The 20,118-nt window shown below is 51.4% G+C and overlaps 1 protein-coding gene across 2 annotated transcripts; it reads left to right on the top strand.

The window, feature by feature from the left end:
- The first annotated feature begins 353 nt into the window (after positions 1-353).
- LOC119294895 (60S ribosomal protein L6, mitochondrial-like) lies at positions 354-2,718 on the top strand. 2 transcript variants are annotated; one of them, XM_037573175.1, is made up of 2 exons: positions 354-564; positions 2,069-2,718. In XM_037573175.1, exon 2 carries the CDS (start codon positions 2,118-2,120, stop codon positions 2,430-2,432), a length of 315 nt encoding a protein of 104 aa, XP_037429072.1. In that variant the 5' UTR covers positions 354-564; positions 2,069-2,117; the 3' UTR covers positions 2,433-2,718. The 2 variants fall into 2 exon arrangements, with proteins under 2 accessions (XP_037429072.1, XP_037429073.1); XM_037573176.1 differs by having other exon boundaries at positions 2,074-2,718.
- Positions 2,719-20,118: the final 17,400 nt, after the last annotated feature.

The following is a 20,118-nucleotide window of genomic DNA, read 5'->3' on the forward strand; positions in this document are numbered from 1 at the left end:
CGCGTTGACCAAATGTGTGTCCATTCGATTCTGGATCCAACGACCTCATCATCAGGTGGAGCGCCCGATATTCTTTTCTGTCCTTCTAACAATCCAACCGTAAATTGGTTCGCGTCTAAAATGTACTCCTTCAACACAAAGAAGTACTCCCACCGTCTTATAATATAAGAGCATTTCTTACATTAGATTATGTGACGGAGGGAACAGTAAATTATAGTACTTGTCACTAGTGCATATTTTCATTTTGAGAGATGCCACGACTGCATCTTCACTAAGAAATTTGAAAAAAAAAATCCTAAAGAAAAACTTGGCACAACTGCAATGGGCCGAAACCTTAAACGCAAATGGTTCTGGCCTAGACCCACCCACAGCGGCGGGCATCACCCAGGCCGCGAACAAGAGCTTCCTAACCCTAGTTCGGCGACGACTCGGCGCGCGGCGGCGGTTGGTTCGGAGCCGACGAGGGCCACTCGGGGCACGCGAAGGGAGCGCAGCCGCCGGCCTCCGCCGTGGTTGCTCGCGGCATCGGCGAGGACGACCTCCTCGAGGGGTTTCGCAGCCCAGGTGCGCCGATAACCACACGCTCCCGTCCCCCTCCCCGCTCGATCCGCCGGCTCCTCCTGAAATTCGTTTGGCCACGTCCATTTCCGCCGGGGATCACTTGCTCCGTGACTTTGTTTGTGATGTTCCTTACGTTGCGCGCTTAGGGCCTAGTAGTAGTGGGCAGTGAATTGAAGTGTGGGCGCGTGTGTGGATGCTCCGTATTTTTGGCGCTAGTATATAATTTAACAATTACCCACCTAGGCGTGAACATTGCAAGCTCATTGTCAACTTATAGCTTTTCACATCGTTTTCGCAGTTAGTTTTGTGCTGTTTCTGAATTAGGCACGATAGTGTTTTCAGGTTTAGTGTTGAAGTGGCTTTGAACAGTGGTATGTATGTACGGAGTATGTCCTTTGGCCTGTCAAAAGCGAAGATTTTCTTATAATGCATGATCAATTAATCCCATTGGTAGTCTATTAAGCAGATGCTATCGATATTGCTGTGTTAGCTCGTGTCAAGTGTAGCAATGCGTGTGAGAGTTGGCGATTTCACAGCCCTGACACCCCCATCTCTAAATTCCTAGCTGCAATTGTTTGCTTCTGTTTTGCGCCTTTCCTTGAAAGAGAAATCCATTGGCGTTTACTGTTTTATATGAAAGGTGTTGATCAGCTGTGCATAAAGCTAAATATTGTTATCACTGGAGAGAGGCTGGGTTATTACTCAGCAATTAGCATCCATGTCCGACACTGAGCAGCAAAGAAATGAAATACAGCAGGATACAAACTATGAACGTGATTTGACCCAACACCCGCTATTCCTGAATCAATTTCATTGGGCCTTCCAAGCCTTGTTGAGTTGACTCATTAGTCCATTCCCCTCCTTTCAATAGCTCTTCGGATGTTGTAAGAAGCAAGCAATCTTATGCATAGCAACAATTTGACATTGATATCGATTTTTTTAAGGAAAATCTTGTTTTGAGTTGTCCAAAGAGTCCAACTCACAGATGCAAACCTATTTGGAATTCCTAAATCATGCATATAATTTCACAGAAAATTTGGCATCGAGATAAGTCCCAAATAGAACATGTGTACCTTCCACTGTTTGACATAGACACAAACTTTGTTCTGTGGCCAGTTCTTTTCAACCGATTGTTCCCTACAACTACAAGGGAGTTCAGCCTGTAAGACTTGCTACTTTGTGTCTAACCTAGAATGTTCCCTGTTTAGAGACTCGATATATGCCATCATGAACCCCCATCTTCAATAGTCGAGGAACCGAGTAGGGCTTCAGAGTTTAGAGGTTATTTCAGTAAGAGTTGTTTAATTTTTACCGTTCATCCTTTGTAATAAGAGATTATGTGATGAACTCATATGTATTCTGCTGAATCTCTTGCAGTGTTCTGAAAATAATTTATCTAAATACTGTCTTGTATGTATATCAAATTGTCAGTACTTGCAGCATGATCATACTCCTGTTTATTTACACGACTGCTCTGTTTTGAACCTTTTGTCCTTGTTTTGTTAAGGTAAGTCAGAAAGAAATATTCCATCCTCGGACAAACTTCTCTTGTTGCAATGGAATCCAAGTTCTTTCGGTTCCTGAAGCTTGTCGGAGTTGGTTTCAAAGCAAGGACAGAGCAAGGAGGCCGCGAGTTGTTTCTGAAACTAGGCTACAGCCATGAGGTGCAGTTCACCGCTCCACCCGCCGTCCGCGTCTTCTGCTTCAAACCCAACATAATATGCTGCACTGGCATTGACAAGCATAGAGTGCACCATTTCGCCGGAGCCGTCCGAAGCAGTAAACCTCCGGAAGTGTACAAGGGGAAGGGCATACTGTACATTGATGAGGTCATAAAGCTGAAGCCGGGGAAGAAGCAGCAGAAGAAGTAACACGTGGGTGAGCCTCCCCATTTGACTTCTAGCCTGCTGTTAAGGCGCCGCGTAGCGTTTGTTGCTGCAGATTTCATGTGGTTTTCTCTGTGCTGGGCTATTATGGCTAGCCCCGGTACCAGGCTGGACTTCGTAATAATACTCCGTATGTGAATCGTCTGATGAACATGCATACCGTTGGGTGGGGGTGGATCAGCGGATTCCAACATTTTTGTTTTGTTTTGAGCTGGCTGGATGTGACGTATCTTCAATAGTTCAATGTGTTTGTTGCTGACACAACTCTCCATCTTTTCTCTACACAATATTAATAGCTACTCCCTCCGTCCGGAAAATACTTCCGGAAAATACTTGTCATCAAAATGAATAAAAGAGGATGTATCTAGATGTATTTTAGTTCTACCTACATTCTTTTTTGTTCATTTTAATGACAAGTATTTTCGGACGGAGGGAGTAGCTACTATCACCCTGTTCCAAATTATAAGATGTTTTGGATATTTTAATATGGATTATGTACGGGCTGAAATGAGTGAACAAGTACGCTAAAATGCGTCTATACATCCGATTTAGGGAAAAAAATAGAACATCTTATAATTCAAAACCTGAGGGAGTACCTTGTTATGATCTTTGTTCTTCACAAATAATTCATGGTTCTGGATGTATGCTTTGTGATAATGTTTTCGTTGAATCTGCTGCTTGGGGGGTGATCTTTTTTCTTTTGAAGTCCGCCTTGGAGGATCTTGATTAAAAAAAAGGGAAGAGAGCTTCCCGATTAATATACTTAAATCTAGACTAAAACCGTCACACTTATCCACGGAGGGCAACACTGGCTGACCAAAAGGCCATCTCCAACGTCGACCCTCAAACCGCCCATGTATGTCCGGATCATGTTGTTCGGACAGCAGAAGCCATCCAACGCGAGCATTTACACGCATTTTCTTCTGCAAACCGGAGACAAACGTAAGGTGGCTTTGCGAGAGTCCGGCCCGCTGCCACGCCCGCTTCTGATCGTGCTAGCACACCCAAAACCCCTCCTCCCTCTCCCGCGCGCGTTCCCACCCGGTGCCAGCTGCCTGCATACATGCCGCTGTAGAGCGCGCCGCTCCACATTGAAGACGGCTCAGGGCGGACACGACGTCTCACTGCCTCTTCGCCTCTCCGGTGTCCGCGTCTGTTCAATGGCGGAGACGTGTTACTACATGGGACGGGGCGGATATCTACCATGCCCGTTGAATGTATGTTCGTCTGCATGCCGCCATTAAGCAGGCCCGTCGACCAAGAAATCCACTCCGACGCCGCGTATTGACGCACCCTGGCGTCTGGCCTCACAGGAATCCGCTGTTTAAAGACGGCCACACCCGACTAACTCCAAGCCACAACACAAGCCTGCTCCCCATCCTCTTCCCTTGAACTACATCCGCCACGACTGCAGGTCGCGAAGCTCTACGGGAGAGCCTTTCCACTGAGATGAAGCATGCGGTGGCCGCCCGTGCCACCGCCCGGCAGAGCCGCCGTGCTAGGCGGATCGAGGCCAGCTTGCGGGCCAGCTCGCCCAAGGTCTCCGACAACGAGGACGACACCACGATGAAGACGGGCTCTGACGACACCGTCCCGAGGCCCACGCCTGTGCACGACGGCTTCATAATGGAGCATGCGCAGATGCACTACAACGCCGCCATCGCGAAGGTGCAGCCTGCGCCTTTGTCGGTGTTCTGGCAGGCGCTAGAGCAGCACCGGCTGGCGGAGGGCCAAATCTACAGCGAGCGTGGGAGCAAGGGGGCCGTGGTGGCAACGGCCGCGGCGAACCCCAACTTCATTGTTGTCGGCGTGGAGCCGACGATCTATGGGACAGGACAACCCCTTTACTAATTCGGCAAGGGGGGGGGGGTAGTCAATGCAAAGAGCAAGGGCAACAAGGAGCGCCACGGTTTTACCCAGGTTCGGGCCGTTGAGAAGCGTAAAACCCTACTCCTGCTTTGGTGTATTGGGTGAAGGTGGAAGAAAGTACATGGAGCGCTCTTCCCCAGCAAGTCGCTAAGGGAGGGCAGCTACACGAATACCTATGCGTGAAGGTTGCAAAGGGTTCGACCCCCTGTAGAGGTTGCCTTGGCCCTCCTTTTATAGCTCAAGGGGTTACCACAGTGGCAAAAAGGTCATTACAGGGTGATTAGACTGATAAAAAACTATCATACCTAACTCTACTAGTTAGGACAGAAATACATTAAATGCACTGCTAGGTGTGGAGGAGGAGCCCTGGCAAGGCTGCAGGCTGCCGCACCACTTGCTCAACTACCTCCTATTAGCTTGACACGCCATTAGAACGGGTGTCAATAAAGGTAATCTTCCCTTCCAGCAAGCCGACACGTACGGACTGTCTCCACCTAACCACCTGCGGGCTCGACACCTCACTGATCAGCGACCAGCTGGCAGAGAGGTGGAGCGCTGGCGTTTGGCAGCAAGTATGTGCTCAAGGGGCTTGCCGGCTCGCTCTTGCCGGGGTTGGTCGCTTCTATTGCGGATTTTGTAGCTTTGCTCCAAGCCTTGGTCTTATTAATGCGCTGTTTGATCTCACGAAGAGCGGCTTCTCTGGTTTGGTATTAGTCCCTGCCAAGGTCCTTTGTCGGGAACGCTGTCATCGTCCGTGCACAAATCAGGGTTGCTAAGAACCCCGTTCTTAGTGCACCAACAGGAGCCCCCGGGCCTGGTCCATACGCGCATCCGAGACGTTGTTGGGCTAGGCCCAAAAATGTGCATGGACACACGTGGCGGAGGATAACCGACATAATCTTTTGCTGCAATATGTAATCATGATGGTTCCCGCTAACGCACGTCCAATCCGCACATTAATCGTGAGGCGTGGGAACGTGGGTGTTGTTGCAGTTACCCGTCGTGGCATGCGTGCGAGGTGCGCAACTAGGGAAGGTGGCGAAGAGCCATCCCCCTCGCATATTCCCCATAAAAAGGTAACCATGAAAAAGGGGCGTTGCTCATTCACTCTTGCCCTCCCCCGCTTCACCTTCCTCCTCTAGCCAAAAACCGCATCTGCTGCCGCCACCGTTATCGCCGCGGTCAATCTGTCTTGACCCCAATATTCCCTCCTTCTCGAGCCCTTGATGCGCCCAAGACAACCGCCCCTAAGGGGAAGAAGGCGGCCAAACCGCTCGACCTCAAGGCGGAGCAAAAGAAGGAGTTGGAGAAACGCCAGCAGGAAAATGTCAGCTTTTTGTCACCGGCCTTGTCCGCCAACACCTTGATTGAAAGGTATGCATATATGTGGGGGAAGGAGACCGATAGCGATGGAGCCCCCAAGGTTCCAGCCAATTCCTACCCCTTCTTCTGTGCATACTTCTACTGCGGCTTGCCGCCTCCGTACTCAGATTTCTTCTGCGAGTTGATGTCCACTTATGGGTTCCGGCTGCTTGATTTCACCCCCAACGCCATGACATGCATGGCAGTCTTTGCCCATTTCTGTGAGGATTTCATCGGGGTTATGATAAATGTTTATTATTCATGCTAGAACTGTATTAACCGGAAACTATATACATGTGTGAATACATAGACAAAACACCGTGTCCCTAGTATGCCTCTACTTGACTAGCTCGTTGATCAAAGATGGATAAGTTTCCTAGCCATGGACATGTGTAGTCATTTGATGAACGGGATCACATCATTAGTGGAATGATGTGATGGACAATACCCATCCGTCAGCTTAGCATATGATCGTTCAGTTTATTGCTACTGCTTTCTTCATGTCAAATACATATTCCTCCGACTATGAGATTATGCAACTACCGGACACCGGAGGAATGCCTCGTGTGCTATCAAACACAATGTAACTGGGTGATTATAAAGATGCTCTACAGGTATCTCCGAAGGTGTTTGTTGGGTTGGCATAGATCGAGATTAGGATTTGTCACTCCGAGTATCGGGGAGGTATCTCTGGGTCCTCTCGGTAATGCACATCATATGAAGCCTTGCAAGCAATGTGATTAATGAGTTAGTTGCAGGATGATGCATTACAGAACGAGTAAAGAGACTTGCCGGTAACGAGATTGAACTAGGTATAAAGATACCGACGATCGAATCTCAGGCAAGTAACATACCGATGACAAAGGGAATAACGTATGTTGACACTGCGGTTCGACCGATAAAGATCTTCGTAGAATATGTGGGAACCAATATGAGCATCAAGGTTCCGCTATTGCATATTGACCGGAGAGGTGTCTCGGTCATGTCTACATAGTTCTCGAACCCGTAGGGTCCGCACGCTTAACGTTCGATGACGATATGTATTATATGAGTTATGTGTTTTGGTGACTGAAGGTTGTTCGGAGCCCCGGGTAAGATCATGGACATGACAAGGAGTATCGAAATGGTCGAGAGGTAAAGATTGATATATTGGAAGGTAGTATTCGGACACCGGAAGGGTTCCAGAGTGTATCGGGTACATACCGGAGTACCAGAGGGGTTACCGGAACCCCCCGAGAAAGATATGGGCCATATGGGCCATAGGAGGGAGGCAAACCAGCCCATGTAGGTGTGGCACTCCCCCCTCCCCAAGGGAGGAGTCCGAATTGGACTAGGGGTGGGGGCGGCGCCCCCCTTTCCTTCTCCCTCTCCTACTCCTTCCCCCTTTCCCCCTCCGGTAAAATGAAGGGGGCGAATCCCACTAGGAGTGCAAGTGGGACTCCTTCCTACTTGGGGCGTGCCTAGGCCGGACTCTTCTCCCTCCCTACTTTATATACGGGGGGCGCCCTATGAGACATACCAATTGTTCCAAGACGTGTGCGGCGCCCCCCTCCACAGTTTACGCCTCCGGTCATATTCTCGCGGTGCTTAGGAGAAGCCCTGCACGGATCACATCACCATCACTGTCACCACGTCGTCGTGCTGATGGAACTCATCTACTCTTTCGACCCTCTGCTAGATCAAGAGCTCGAGGGACGTCATCGCGCTGAAGGTGTGCAGAACTCGGAGGTGCCGTACGTTCGGTACTCGATCAGTCGGAACGAGAAGACGTTCGACTACATCAACCGCGTTAAGTAAACGTTTCCGCTTTCGGTCTACAAGGGTACGTGGACACACTCTCCCCCTCTCGTTGCTATGCATCTCCTAGATAGATCTTGTGTGAGCATAGATTTTTTTTTGAAATTGCATGCTACGTTTCCCAACAGTGGCATCCGAGCCAAGTTATGGGCGGTGATCGTCATACTGCTTACCACCAATGTCTTATTTTGATTCGGCGGTATTGTTGGATGAAGCGGCCCAGACCAACCTTACATGACCATGTTCATGAGACCGGTTGCACCGACATGCATGCAACTAGTTTTGCATAAAGGTGGCTGGCGGGTGTCTGTTTCTCCAACTTTAGTTGAATCGAATTTGACTGTGGTCGGTCCTTGTTGAAGGTTAAAACAACAAACTTGATAAATCACCGTTGTGGTTTTGTGACGTAGGTAAGAACGATTCTTGCTAGAAGCCCATAGCAGCCACGTAAAACTTGCAACAACAAAGTAGATGACGTCTAACTTGTTTTTGCAGGGCATGCTTGTGATGTGATATGGTCAAGACATGATGTGATATACGTTATTGTATGAGATGATCATGTTTTGTAGAAGTTATCGGTAATTGGCAGGAGCCTTACATTGTCGCTTTATTGTATGAAATGCAAATGCCATGTAATTGCTTTACTTTATCACTAAGCGGTAGCGATAGTCGTAGAAGCAATAGTTGGCGAGACGACCACGACGCTACGATGGAGATCAAGGTGTCAAGCCGGTGACGATGGAGATCATGACGTTGCTTTGGTGATGGAGATCAAAAGCACAAGATGATGATGGCCATATCATGTCACATATTTTGATTGCATGTGATGTTTATATTTATGCATCTTATTTTGCTTAGTACGGCGGTGGCATTATAAGATGATCCCTTACTAAAATTTCAAGGTATAAGTGTTCTCCCCGAGTATGCACCGTTACGAAAGTTCTTTGTGCTGAGACACCACGTGATGATCGGGTGTGATAAGCTGTACGTTCAAATATAACGGATGCAAGCCAGTTTTGCACATGCGGAATGCTCGGGTTAAACTTGACGAGCCTAGCATGTACAGGCATGGACTCGAAACACTAGAGACCGAAAGGTTGAACGTGAATCATATAGTAGATATGATCAACATAGAGATGTTCACCATTGATGACTACTCCATCTCACGTGATGATCAGACATGGTTTAGTTGATTTGGATCACGTATCATTTAGATGACTTGAGGGATGTCTATCTAAGTGGGAGTTCTTAAGTAATATGATTAATTGAACTTAATTTATCATGAACTTAGTCCTGATAATTTTTTGCATATCTATGTTGTAGATCAATGGACCGTGCTACTGTTCCCTTGAAATTTTAATGTGTTCCTAGAGAAAGCTAAGTTGAAAGATGATGGTAGCAACTACAGGGACTGGGTCCGTAACTTAAGGATTATCCTCATTGCTGCATAGAAAAAATATGTCCTTGATGCACTGTTGGGTGAGAGGCATGCTGCAGGAGCAGAAGCTGACGTTGTGAACGTCTGACAAGCTCGATCTGATGACTACTCGTTAGTTCAGTGTGCCATGCTTTACGACTTAGAATCAGGACTTCAAAGATGTTTTGAGTGTCATGGACCATATGAGATGTTCTAGGATTTGAAGTTAATATTTCAAGCAAATGCCGGAGTTGAGAGATATGAAGTCTCCAACAAGTTCTATAGTTGCAAGATGGAGGAGAACAGTCCTGTTAGTGAGCACATACTCAGAATGTCTGGGTACCATAATCACTTGAATCAGCTGGGAGTTAATCTTCTAGATGATTGTGTCATTGACAGAGTTCTTCAATCACTGCCACCAAGCTACAAGGGCTTCATGATGAACTACAATATGGAAGGGATGGAAAAGACTATTCCCGAGCTCTTCACAATGCTAAAGGCCACAGAGGTAGAAATCAAGAAGGAGCATCAAGTGTTGACAGTTAACAAGACCACTAGTTTCAGTAAGAAGGGCAAGGGTAAGAAGGGGAACTTCAAGAAGAATGGCAAGCAAGTTGTCACTCTCGAGAAGAAACCCAAAACTGGACCCAAGCTTGAAACCGAGTGCTTCTACTACAAAGGGACTGGTCACTGGAACCGGAACTGCCCTAAGTATTTGGCGGATAAGAAGGATGGCAAAGTGAACAAAGGTATATTTGATATACATGTTATTGATGTGTACCTTACTAATTCTCCTATTAGTGTCTGGGTATTTGATACCGGTTTGGTTGCTCATGTTTGTAACTCGAAACAGGGACTATGAATCAAATGAAGATTGGCTAAGGACGAGGTGAAGATGCGCGTCGGGAATGGTTCCAAGGTTGATGTGATCGCCGTCAGCACGCTACCTCTACATCTACCTTCGGGATTAGGTTTAGACCTGAATAATTGTTATTTGGTGCCAGCGTTGAGCATGAACATTATATCTAGATCTTGTTTAGTGCGAGATTGTTATTCATTTAAATCAGAGAATAATGGTTGTTCTATTTATATGAGTAATATCTTTTATGGTCATGAACCCTTGAAGAGTGGTCTATTTCTGTTGAATCATGATCGTGATGATACACATATTCATAATATTGATGCCAAAAGATGCAAAGTTGATAATGATAGTGAAACTTATTTGTGGCACTGCCGTTTGGGTCATATCGGTGTAAAGCGCATGAAGAAACTCCATAAATATGGACTTTTGGAATCACTTGATTATGAATCATTTGATACTTGCAAACCGTGTCTTATGGGCAAGATGACTAAAACTCCGTTCTCCGGGACAATCGAACGAGCCAATGAATTGGAAATAATACATACGGATGTATGCGGTCCGATGAGTGTTGAGGCTCGTGGCGGGTATCGTTATTTTCTGACCTTCACAGATCATTTAAGCAGATATGGGTATATCTACTTAATGAAACACAAGTATAAAACATTTGAAAAGTTCAAAGAATTTCAAAGTGAAGTGGAGAATCATCGTAACAAGAAAATAAAGTTTCTACGATCTGATCGTGGAAGTGAATATTGAGTTACGAGTTTGGCCTTCATTTAAAACAATGTGGAATAGTTTCACAACTCACGCCACCTGGAACACCACAGCGTAATGGTGTGTCTGAACATTGTAACCGCACTTTATTAGATATGGTGCGATATATGATGTCTCTTACCGATTTACCATTATCATTTTGGGGTTATGCATTAGAGACTGTTGCATTCACGTTAAACAGGGCACCCTCAAAATCCATTGAGATGACACCATATGAACTATGGTTTGGCAACAAACCTAAGCTGTTGTTTCTTAAAGTTTGGGGATGCGATGCTTATGTAAAAAGGCTTCAGCCTGATAAGCTTGAACCCAAATCGGAGAAGTGCGTCTTCATAGGATACCCTAAGGAAACAATCGGGTACACCTTCTACCACAGATCCGAAGGCAAGATCTTTGTTGCTAAGAACAGAACTTTTCTAGAGAAGGAGTTTCTCTCGAAAGAAGTGGGTGGGAGGAAAGTAGAACTTGATGAGGTAACTGTACCTTCTCTCAATTTGGAAAGTAGCTCATCTGAGAAATCCATTCCTGTGATGCCTACACCAACTGGAGAGGAAGATAATGATAATGATCATGAAACTTCAGATCAAGTTGCTACAGAACCTTGTAGGTCAACCAGAGCACGATCCACACCAGAGTGGTAAGGTAATCCTGTTCTGGAAGTCATGTTACTTGACCATGACGAACCTATGAACTATGAAGAAGCTATGATGAGCCCAGATTCCAATAAATGGCTTGAGGCCATGAAACCTGAGATAGGATCCATGTATGAGAACAAAGTGTGGACTTTGGTGGATCTGCCCGATGATCGGTGACCCATAGAGAATAAATGGATCTTCAAGAAGAAGACTAATGTTGATGGTAATGTTACTATCTATAAAGCTCGACTTGTCACAAAAGGTTTTCGACAAGTTCAAAGAGCTGACTACGATGAGACTTTCTCACCCATAGCGATGCTTAAAGTCTGTCCGAATCATGTTAGCAAATGCTGCATTTTATGATTATGAAATCTGGCAAATGGATGTCAAAACTGCATTCCTTAATCGATTTCTTAAAGAAGAATTGTACATGATGCAACCAGAAGGTTTTGTCGATCCTAAAGGTGCTAACAAAGTGTGCAAGCTCCAGCGATCCATTTATGGACTAGTGCAAGCATCTCGGAGTTGGAATTTACGCTTTGATGAGGTGATCAAAGCATATGGTTTTATACAGACTTTTGGAGAAGCATGTATTTACAAGAAAGTGAGTGGGAGCTCAATAGAATTTCTAATATTATATGTGGATGACATATTGTTGATCGAAAATGATGTAGAATTTCTGGATAGCATAAAAGGATACTTGAATAAAAGTTTTTCAATGATAGACCTTGGTGAGGCTTCTTATATATTGGGCATCAAGATCTATAGAGATAGCAAGACGCTTGATAGGACTTTCACAAAGCACATACCTTGATAAAGTTTCGAAGAAGTTCAAAATGGATCAGTCAATGAAAGGGTTCTTGCCTGTGTTACAAGGTGTGAAGTTGAGTCAAACTCAATGCCCGACCACTGCAGAAGATAGAGAGAATATGAAAGTCATTCCCCATGCCTCAGCCATAGGTTCTATCATGTATGCTATGCTGTGTACCAGCTGATGTGTGCCTTGCTATAAGTTTAGCAGGGAGGTACCAAAGTAATCTAGGAGTGGATCACTGGACAACAGTCAATAACATCCTGAAGTACCTAAAAAGGACTAGGGATATGTTTCCCGTTTATGGAGGTAAAAAAGAGCTTGGCGTAAGTGGTTACATCGACGCTAGCTTTGACACTAATCCGGATGACTCTAAGTCACAAACCGAATATGCATTTTTATTGAATGGTGGAGCTATCAGTTGGTGCAGTTCTGTCGGTGTTCTGGGAACGGGGGTCCCCAGACTTGCCTGCCTGCGGCCTGCGGCGTGGCTCAAGGGGTGGCCCAGTATGGCCCATCTTCATCAACTCAAGCTCTAGACCCTCGCGAGGGTCCAAACCTTGCGGAGCGGACGACGAAAGGCTTCCTCAGGAGCGGCCTCACTAGGAAGGCTCACGAGGAGGCGGAGAGATCAAGGCAGGGGTACCTCGCGAGGTGCTCGTGAAGCAAGATGTGACGATCGAGACCAGGCGGGTGTCGGCTTGTGTAGTGTCCTTGTTTCCTCTTTGGTGCAAAGGGGGCAAGGACAGGCGCGGAGTACCGAGGCATCAGGCAAAGGTTACCATTTTGGTGCAACGAGACCAAGACCAGCAGAGCGGTAGGATGGAGGTCATCGTGGAGCCCAGGACGGCGTCATCGCCAGTACCTTTGGCAGCCGAAGACCAACTTTAGTCAGGATAACTTGTACTAGATGTTCCCCTTCAAAATGGCCGTTGTTGGCGCCCTTCCCGCTCAATATTTGGGAAGAGGACCAGGGCCTCTATAAATAGGGATAGCCACCATAGTAGAGGACAATCTTATCGAGATCATCAGGATCTGAGCCAAAGCCATCGAGAGCGGATCGAACCCTTCTCAGGCAAACCACTACCACAAGAACACCTCTCGCGAGGCTGTTCTTCCCTTGTACTGTTCATCATCAGCCCCTGAGGCAATCCACCACACCACACACTGGAGTAGGGTATTACACCACAACGGTGGCCTGAACCATTATAAATCTTGTGTCCCTCGTGTTGTTCATCGTTGTAGCTTAGATTCTCAGCGAGGCGTTGGAATGTGGGTCGGTAGGGGGAAGACCTTCACGCGCACCCCAGAGTTTGAACCTTAAGGGTTTTGCCGGAACCCGATATCCGACATTTGGCGCGCCAGGTAGGGGTGCGCCGGAGCTCTCCCTTCCGTCGACCCGCTCTTCGTCAACATCGCGCTTCGTCCTCATGGCGGACAGTGCGCCGCCCGCTCCGGCTACCGACGCCGGCCCTGGGGCCAGGGGGCTCCGAGCCATGGCCCCCGCCTTGCAACAGGTGTAGTGGCCGAACAAGTTCAAGCCAGACATGCCGCCGCGTTACGACAGCGTGGCGGACCCGCTAGCTTTCCTGCTGGCATATGAGGAGGCCGTCCTCAAGGCCGGGGGCGACGACATGGTCATGGCTAACTGGTTGCCCATGGCCCTCACCGGCCTCCCACGCATGTGGCTGCTCCACCTGCCAGCGGCTTCGGTGGCCTCCTGGGAGGAGCTGCGCAACCTCTTCCTCGCCCATTATGCTGCGCCTGTGCCCCCGGTCGTTGCAGCTCTCCTGGGCGGCTCACAAGCCCCACCCTCGAGCCGCCATGTCAAGCCGTTCGTCCGCCAGATCGGCTCCGCACTCAAGTGCCACGAAGCCCCCCCGGGCTGGGTGGCACCCAAGGCCGACTTGACCTTCAGCTCGGACGATCACCCCTCAAACACCACCTGCTTGGGCGCGCTCCCGATGCTATGCACCCCCACCATCTGCCAGGTGGCCGTCACCAGGACCCTCATCGATGGCAGTGCCGGCCTCAACATGCTCTCGGTGGAGGCCTTCAGCCTCCTCCACATGCCGCTGGAGCGACTCCAACCCAGCAGGCCCTTCTCGGGCGTCGGAGGCAGTTCCACTGACTCCCTAGGACAGATCCGCCTCCCGGTGACCTTTGGCACCCATGACAACTTCCGCACGGAGCTGGTCGACTTCGACATCGCCGCCATTGGCCTCCCGTATAACGCCGTCCTCGGCTACCCAGCCTTGGCCCAGTTCATGGCGGCGACTCACCCAGCCTACAACCTCATGAAGATGCCCGGGAGCAGCAGTGTCCTCACCGTGTTTGGAGATACAAAAGATGCCCTGCAGGCGCTCAGGCTCGCCTTCAAGGCGGCCGCCTTGGCGCAACCTGCTGGCACTTGCACCCTCGAGGCCAAGGGGGCTGCGCCAAGCAAGAAGAAGCAGTTGTTCATCCAAGACAAGGCGGAGACCAAGCAAGCGTCGGTCGATGAGGATGGATCCTCCGGCGCCACCTTCACCATAGGCGCCAATCTCAACCCCGAACAAGAAGATGCCTTGGTGAAGTTCCTGCGCGCGAACAAGGAGGTGTTCGCATGGGAACCCGAGCAGCTAGCGGGGGTTCCAAGGGAGGTGATTGAGCATCATCTAAACGTGTGCCCCAATGTGCACCCCGTGAAGCAGAAGGCAAGGAGACAATCCACTGAAAAGCAGGCCTTCATCATCCAAGAAACCCGTAAGCTTGAAGTTGCGGTGTCATTCGCGAAGTTCGTTATCCTGAATGGCTGGCCAACCCTGTTGTTGTGCTGAAGAAGGGGGGAAAGGAGTGCATGTACATCGACTTCACTGACCTCAACAAAGCCTGCCCTCAAGACCCGTTCCCGCTCCCTCGCATTGACCAGATCGTCGATTCCACCATCGAGTGCGACCTTCTGTGCTTCCTGGATGCCTTCTCTAGCTATCACCAGATCAAGATGGCGGTAGAAGACATGGAGAAAACGGCCTTCCTGACCCCGTGCTGGGTGTACTGCTACACCTGCATGCCGTTCGGGTTGTGCAACGCGGGCGCAACCTTTCAGCGACTGATGGATATCGCCTTGGGCCGGTAGCTCGGGGGAAACGTAGAGGCCTATGTTGACGACATCGTGGTAAAGTCTTGGGAGGCCAAAACCCTGATACAGGACCTGGAAGAAACCTTCGTGAGCCTTCGCGAGGTGGACCTGCGGCTCAACCCGGAGAAGTGCGTGTTCGGTGTTCCTTCTGGCAAGCTTCTAGGCTTCCTTGTGTCCCACAGAGGTATTGAGGCTAACCCGGAGAAAGTCAAGGCAGTCGACGACATGAGCCCGCCGCAAACCCTCAAGGAAATGCAGAAGCTCACTGGGCGAGTGACCGCATTAGGGCGCTTCATCTCCAAGCTGGGGGAACACGCCCTGCCCTTTTTCAAGCTGATGAAGAAGAAGGGTCCACTCGAATGGACTCAAGAGGCTGACAAAGAGTTCCAAGACCTCAAGAAGTACCTGAACAGCCCTCCAGTGATGGTGGCTCCATGCCCTCGGGACCCCTTGGTTCTCTACCTTGCCGCCACACCCTACTCCGCCAGTGCAGCTCTAGTGGCGGTACGGGAGGAGCGTCAGGTCAAGGTTGTGCCACGACTGGCCACGGCCCCGGCCCCGGCAGCGCAAGACTAAGAAGGCCTCGCGAAGACCACGGTCGCAGCAGATGGAGGCCAGCCTCAATAGGGGGACGCCCCCAGGGCTGAAGAGGCCGCACCAGGCAGCCAGGGGCTGGGGGCTCCATCGTCTTAGGAGGCGCCTGACCCTTCAGAGGGCACCGACCTCACCAGCACGCCTACCCTCGTCGAGCACCCAGTGTATTTCATTAGCACAATGCTGCGAGATGCGAGGGAACGATACCCCATGCCTCAGAAGCTCTTGCCCGCACTATTAGTGGCCTCGCGCAAGCTAAGACACTACTTTCAAGGTCACCCCATCAAGGTCATCTCGGCATATCCATTGGAAAGGGTACTCAGGAGTCCCAACTCAGTGGGAAGGGTCGCCGAATGGAACATCGAGTTGCAAGCGTTTCAGTTGGAATTCAGCACGACAAGGGTCGTCAAAGGAGCCGCACTTGCAGATTTTGTGGCAGAATGTATAGAGGTGCCAGGGCTTGAAGCAGGCAAAGATCGGTCACTTTCCCCAGGAGTGAGGCGCCGGACGGCTGGGTCATGTACTTCGACGGAGCATTCTCGCGACATGGCGCGGGGGCTGGCGCAGTGCTTATATCTCCCACTCAGGACAAGCTCTATTACGCCATACAACTCCGTTTCCAACATGGAGAGAAGGTCTCCAACAACATAGCAGAATATGAGGGCCTGATAGCAGGCTTGAAGGCTGCAGCGGCCTTGGGGGTAGAGCGCCTCATCATCAAGGGTGATTCATAGCTCCTCGTCAACTTCTCCAACAAGATGTACGAGCTAAAGGACAAGCACATGGAAGCGTATCTCGCGGAGGTCCGCAGAATGGAAAAGCAGTTTTGGGGGTTGGAGTTGCAGCATGTGCCCCGCGGCACCAATCAAGAGGCCGATGACATCGCCAGGAGGGCGTCCAGGCAGCTGCCTCAAGAGCCCGACGTCTTCAAGGAACGACTCTTCAAGCCCTCAGCAGCACCGTCACTATCAAGTGCAGCGCAGCCTCGGGAGGAACTCCCTCAACCACCAGCCTCAGGAGCTCCGGCCTATGGCCCGACCTCAGGAGCATGCTTGCTCCTGGCGCTGGAGCCTCTAGAGGGATGTTGGACTGCGGAACTCAAGGATTACCTGATGCAAGGGACTCTGCTAGAGAAGGAGGAGGACGCGGAACGCGTGGCGCGGTAGGCCACAGCAGGCCACGGCCTACTGCATCCAAGACGGAGAGCCCTACCGGAAGCGGCCAAATGATGTTTCCCTACATTGCATCTCCAGGGAGCAGGGGAAAAAGTTGCTGGCAGACATTCACGATGGAGACTGTGGGCACCACTCTGTCGGCGTCCTAGGAACGGGGGTACCCAGACATGCCTGCCTGCGGCCTACGACGTGGCTCAAGGAGTGGCCCAGTACGGCCCATCTTCATCAACACATGCTCAAGACCCTCGCGAGGAGCTAAGCCTCGCGGGGCGGACGACAGGAAGCTTCCTCAGGCACAGCCTCGTCAGGCTGGCTCGTGAGGAGGCGGAGAGATAAAGGCAGGGTACCTCACGAGGTTCCCGTGACGCAAGCCATGATGACCAAAGCCAGGCGGGTGCCAGGCGGGCGCCGGCCTGCGCAGAGTCCTTGTTTCCTCTTTGGTGCAAAGCGGGCAAGCGCGGGCGAGAGTATCAAGCAAAGGCAACCATTTCGGTGAAACAAGACCAAGACCAGCAGCACGGCAGGATAGAGGTCATCGTGGAGCCCAAGCCGGCGTCACCGTCAGAGTCTTTGGTAGGCGAGGACCAACTTTAGCCAGGATAAGTGTACTAGATGTTCCCCTTCTAAATGGCCAATTGTTGGCACCCTTTCCGCTCAATATTTGGGAAGAGGACCAAAGCCTCGCTCTATAAATAGGACTAGCCACTCTCAAGGCAAGGGGTCGACCAATCGAACCTTAGCCAGAACCACCAACACAAGAACCCCTCCCCTCGTGAGGCCGTTCTTTCTTTGTATTGTTCATCATCAGCCCCTGAGGCAATCCACCACACCACAAACTAGAGTAGGGTATTACACCACAATGGTGGCCGGAACTAGTATAAACCTCGTGTCCCTTGTGTTGTTCTTCGTGTAGTGTAGATCCTTGCGAGGCGACGAGACATGAGTAGGTAGGAGGTGAGATCTCCGCGCGCACCCCAGAGTTCAAACCTTGAGGGTCTACCGGAACCCGAAATCCGACATTTGGTGTGCCAGGTAGGGGTGCGCCGGAATCCTTCTCCCACCGCCTCGCGTACTGTCGCATGGTCGCCATCATGTCCGGCGACCCAACGGGCAATCCCGATCCCTAGGCGGCCTGGCCTGCCCGCACAGAGCCGCTTGCCCAGGGCGACCTCAACCTCGTGCCCCAGGCAGCCCGCGGTCCGCAGGGCATTGCGGGCCGCGGGTGACGCGGTCAGGCGGCACCAGCTCTCACGCCGCGGCAGGTGCAGCCGGCAGCGAGGGCCTCAAGCCACGCCGCGGCCACGGCGCCATACACCTGGCGGGAGCAGGCGAACTTAAGGGCCGCGCTCACGGTGGCCCGAGAGCTACTGCAATGCAGGCTGCTGGAGGGCGGCCACGACGTGCTACTGGAGCGGGTGGCAGAGCTCCTGGGCTCCGCCACCTCGGGGGCTCACCCCTTCTGCACCCAGCTGCCGCCTCAGGTCCAAGGCGGACCACATGAAGGCCCCGCACGCGCCCGCACAGCTCCAAGCGGATTCCAAGGCCGCCCCGACGCTAACTTGGCCATCAGCGCCGGGCTACCAACAGTGCCGCCTCCGCCTCCAACCAGTGAAGGGGGATTCACTACAGCCCATGGCCCCGGTGGGCCGCCGCGCTACCTTCCCCAGGTGGGCACCTCAAGCAGGACCGCGTGGCACACGGGGCACTAGAGCGAGGCATTCGGGGCGGCGGCCCCGGAAGCATATGTGCCCCACATGGTGGATCAAGGGCACGCGCAGGAGGAAGACCATGGCTCGTTCCTCGGCCCAGGCTAGGGGGAAGAGATGCCAGAAGCTGAGCTCTTTCAGGAGCCCCGGGAAAGCCTCGTCGACCGCGCTGGAGGCAACGACTATCGGGTACCGCTAATTCCTCAGGAACAAGCATACGCTAACCATGGATCACAGGAGGTACAGGTCGTCGCGGCGGACGGCTTCCCCAATCCAGCAGCTTCCTACCCCTCAGGAGGAGGGTACCGCGGGCTGCAGGAAAGGGGTCGAGATCCGACCTCACCCCACGGCGCTCGGAGCAAGGCGTCCTCAGGAGGTAGGCCCTTTGTCGGGGAGGTGCCTCAGGGCCTACCCCCGGCAGAGGACCCGTGGTCGTGGGGGGAACCGCTGGCGACCGCTCTATCCCACCGGCAGCGTCCTCGGTCTCTGGCCGTCGTCGATGGCAATAGAGTGTGGCGCAAGGCGGGGCCCTCGTCTGGCGATATGAAGTAAGGCCGATACCTGTGAAGAAGGCCCAGTGCCTGTGAAGCTCGCCGCCCCATGACACTCTCACATAATAATGAGTGGGGCTGTACACGCCTCGGAGTCTCCGGAGAGCCGCCCTCAGGCCTCGGGGGCTCCCGCCCACGCCCAGTGGCAGCACTTAGCTCCGCGCTGGTGAGAAGACGTCGAAGACTATATACTAGGTGCCGGATGCGGCCTTTCTGCCTTTTTGCCTTTCCCTTGGTTGTCGTTTTCCCCCTGTTTGAATTTAAGTTGGATTTGAGCTTGAGACTTGCGTGTGTTCGGGGAAGGGGTGTTTAGTCTCATTCGAGCAATCTCTCGTGTTCTGGCTACCGCTTTGCGTCCCTCTAGCTTCAGATGCCTCCCCTCGTGAGCCCCTCACGAGTCGGGCCAAGCCCAGCATGCGCGCAGCCCGGGGTGCCGTCACCGCACCGTCTCAGGAGGTTCTCACTACAGGCTAAATGGGTTCATTGAGGAGACACTCGGGACATCGCGGCCCCCGCGGACTCGCTCAGGACCCATGCGAGTCGAAGGTAAACAAGACAATTGACTCATCACGAGACCAACCGCTCGGTGTAGGCATGCAGGCGACATCATGTATACAAAAATGCTAACTGCAAGTTTTTACACGAGGGGCTCCCCCTCCCAAAATGCTCTTACAACCTTCAGGGCCAAGCCCGAACTCTCTCTACACAGGGTAAAAAGCAGGAATAACGCATGGTCAATCGGATAAATCCCCCAATGCATCCTCAGGGGCACCTCCGGAGTCGTCACTAGCGTCGCTAGCCTCGCCACTGCCCTCTGCATCGCTGTCATCAGCATCCGGGCCATTCACCACGCCGCCCTCGTCAGCAACCACGACCACGCCGTCGTCATCGGCGGTGAAGGCCCTAACAAGGGCGTCCACATTGTCTTCCACCCAATGCGCCAGGTCGCCCCGGATGGGCAGGGGTACCGGTGCGATGGCGGCTTCGAAGTCAAAAT

Source organism: Triticum dicoccoides, chromosome 4B, assembly GCF_002162155.2.
Source record: "Triticum dicoccoides isolate Atlit2015 ecotype Zavitan chromosome 4B, WEW_v2.0, whole genome shotgun sequence".
In the NCBI taxonomy this organism is placed as follows: domain Eukaryota; kingdom Viridiplantae; phylum Streptophyta; class Magnoliopsida; order Poales; family Poaceae; genus Triticum; species Triticum dicoccoides.

What these genes read in the sequence shown, in the direction of transcription:
- LOC119294895 (XM_037573175.1), top strand. Translation starts at nt 2,118, where the DNA reads ATGGAATCCAAGTTCTTTCGGTTCCTGAAGCTTGTCGGAGTTGGTTTC.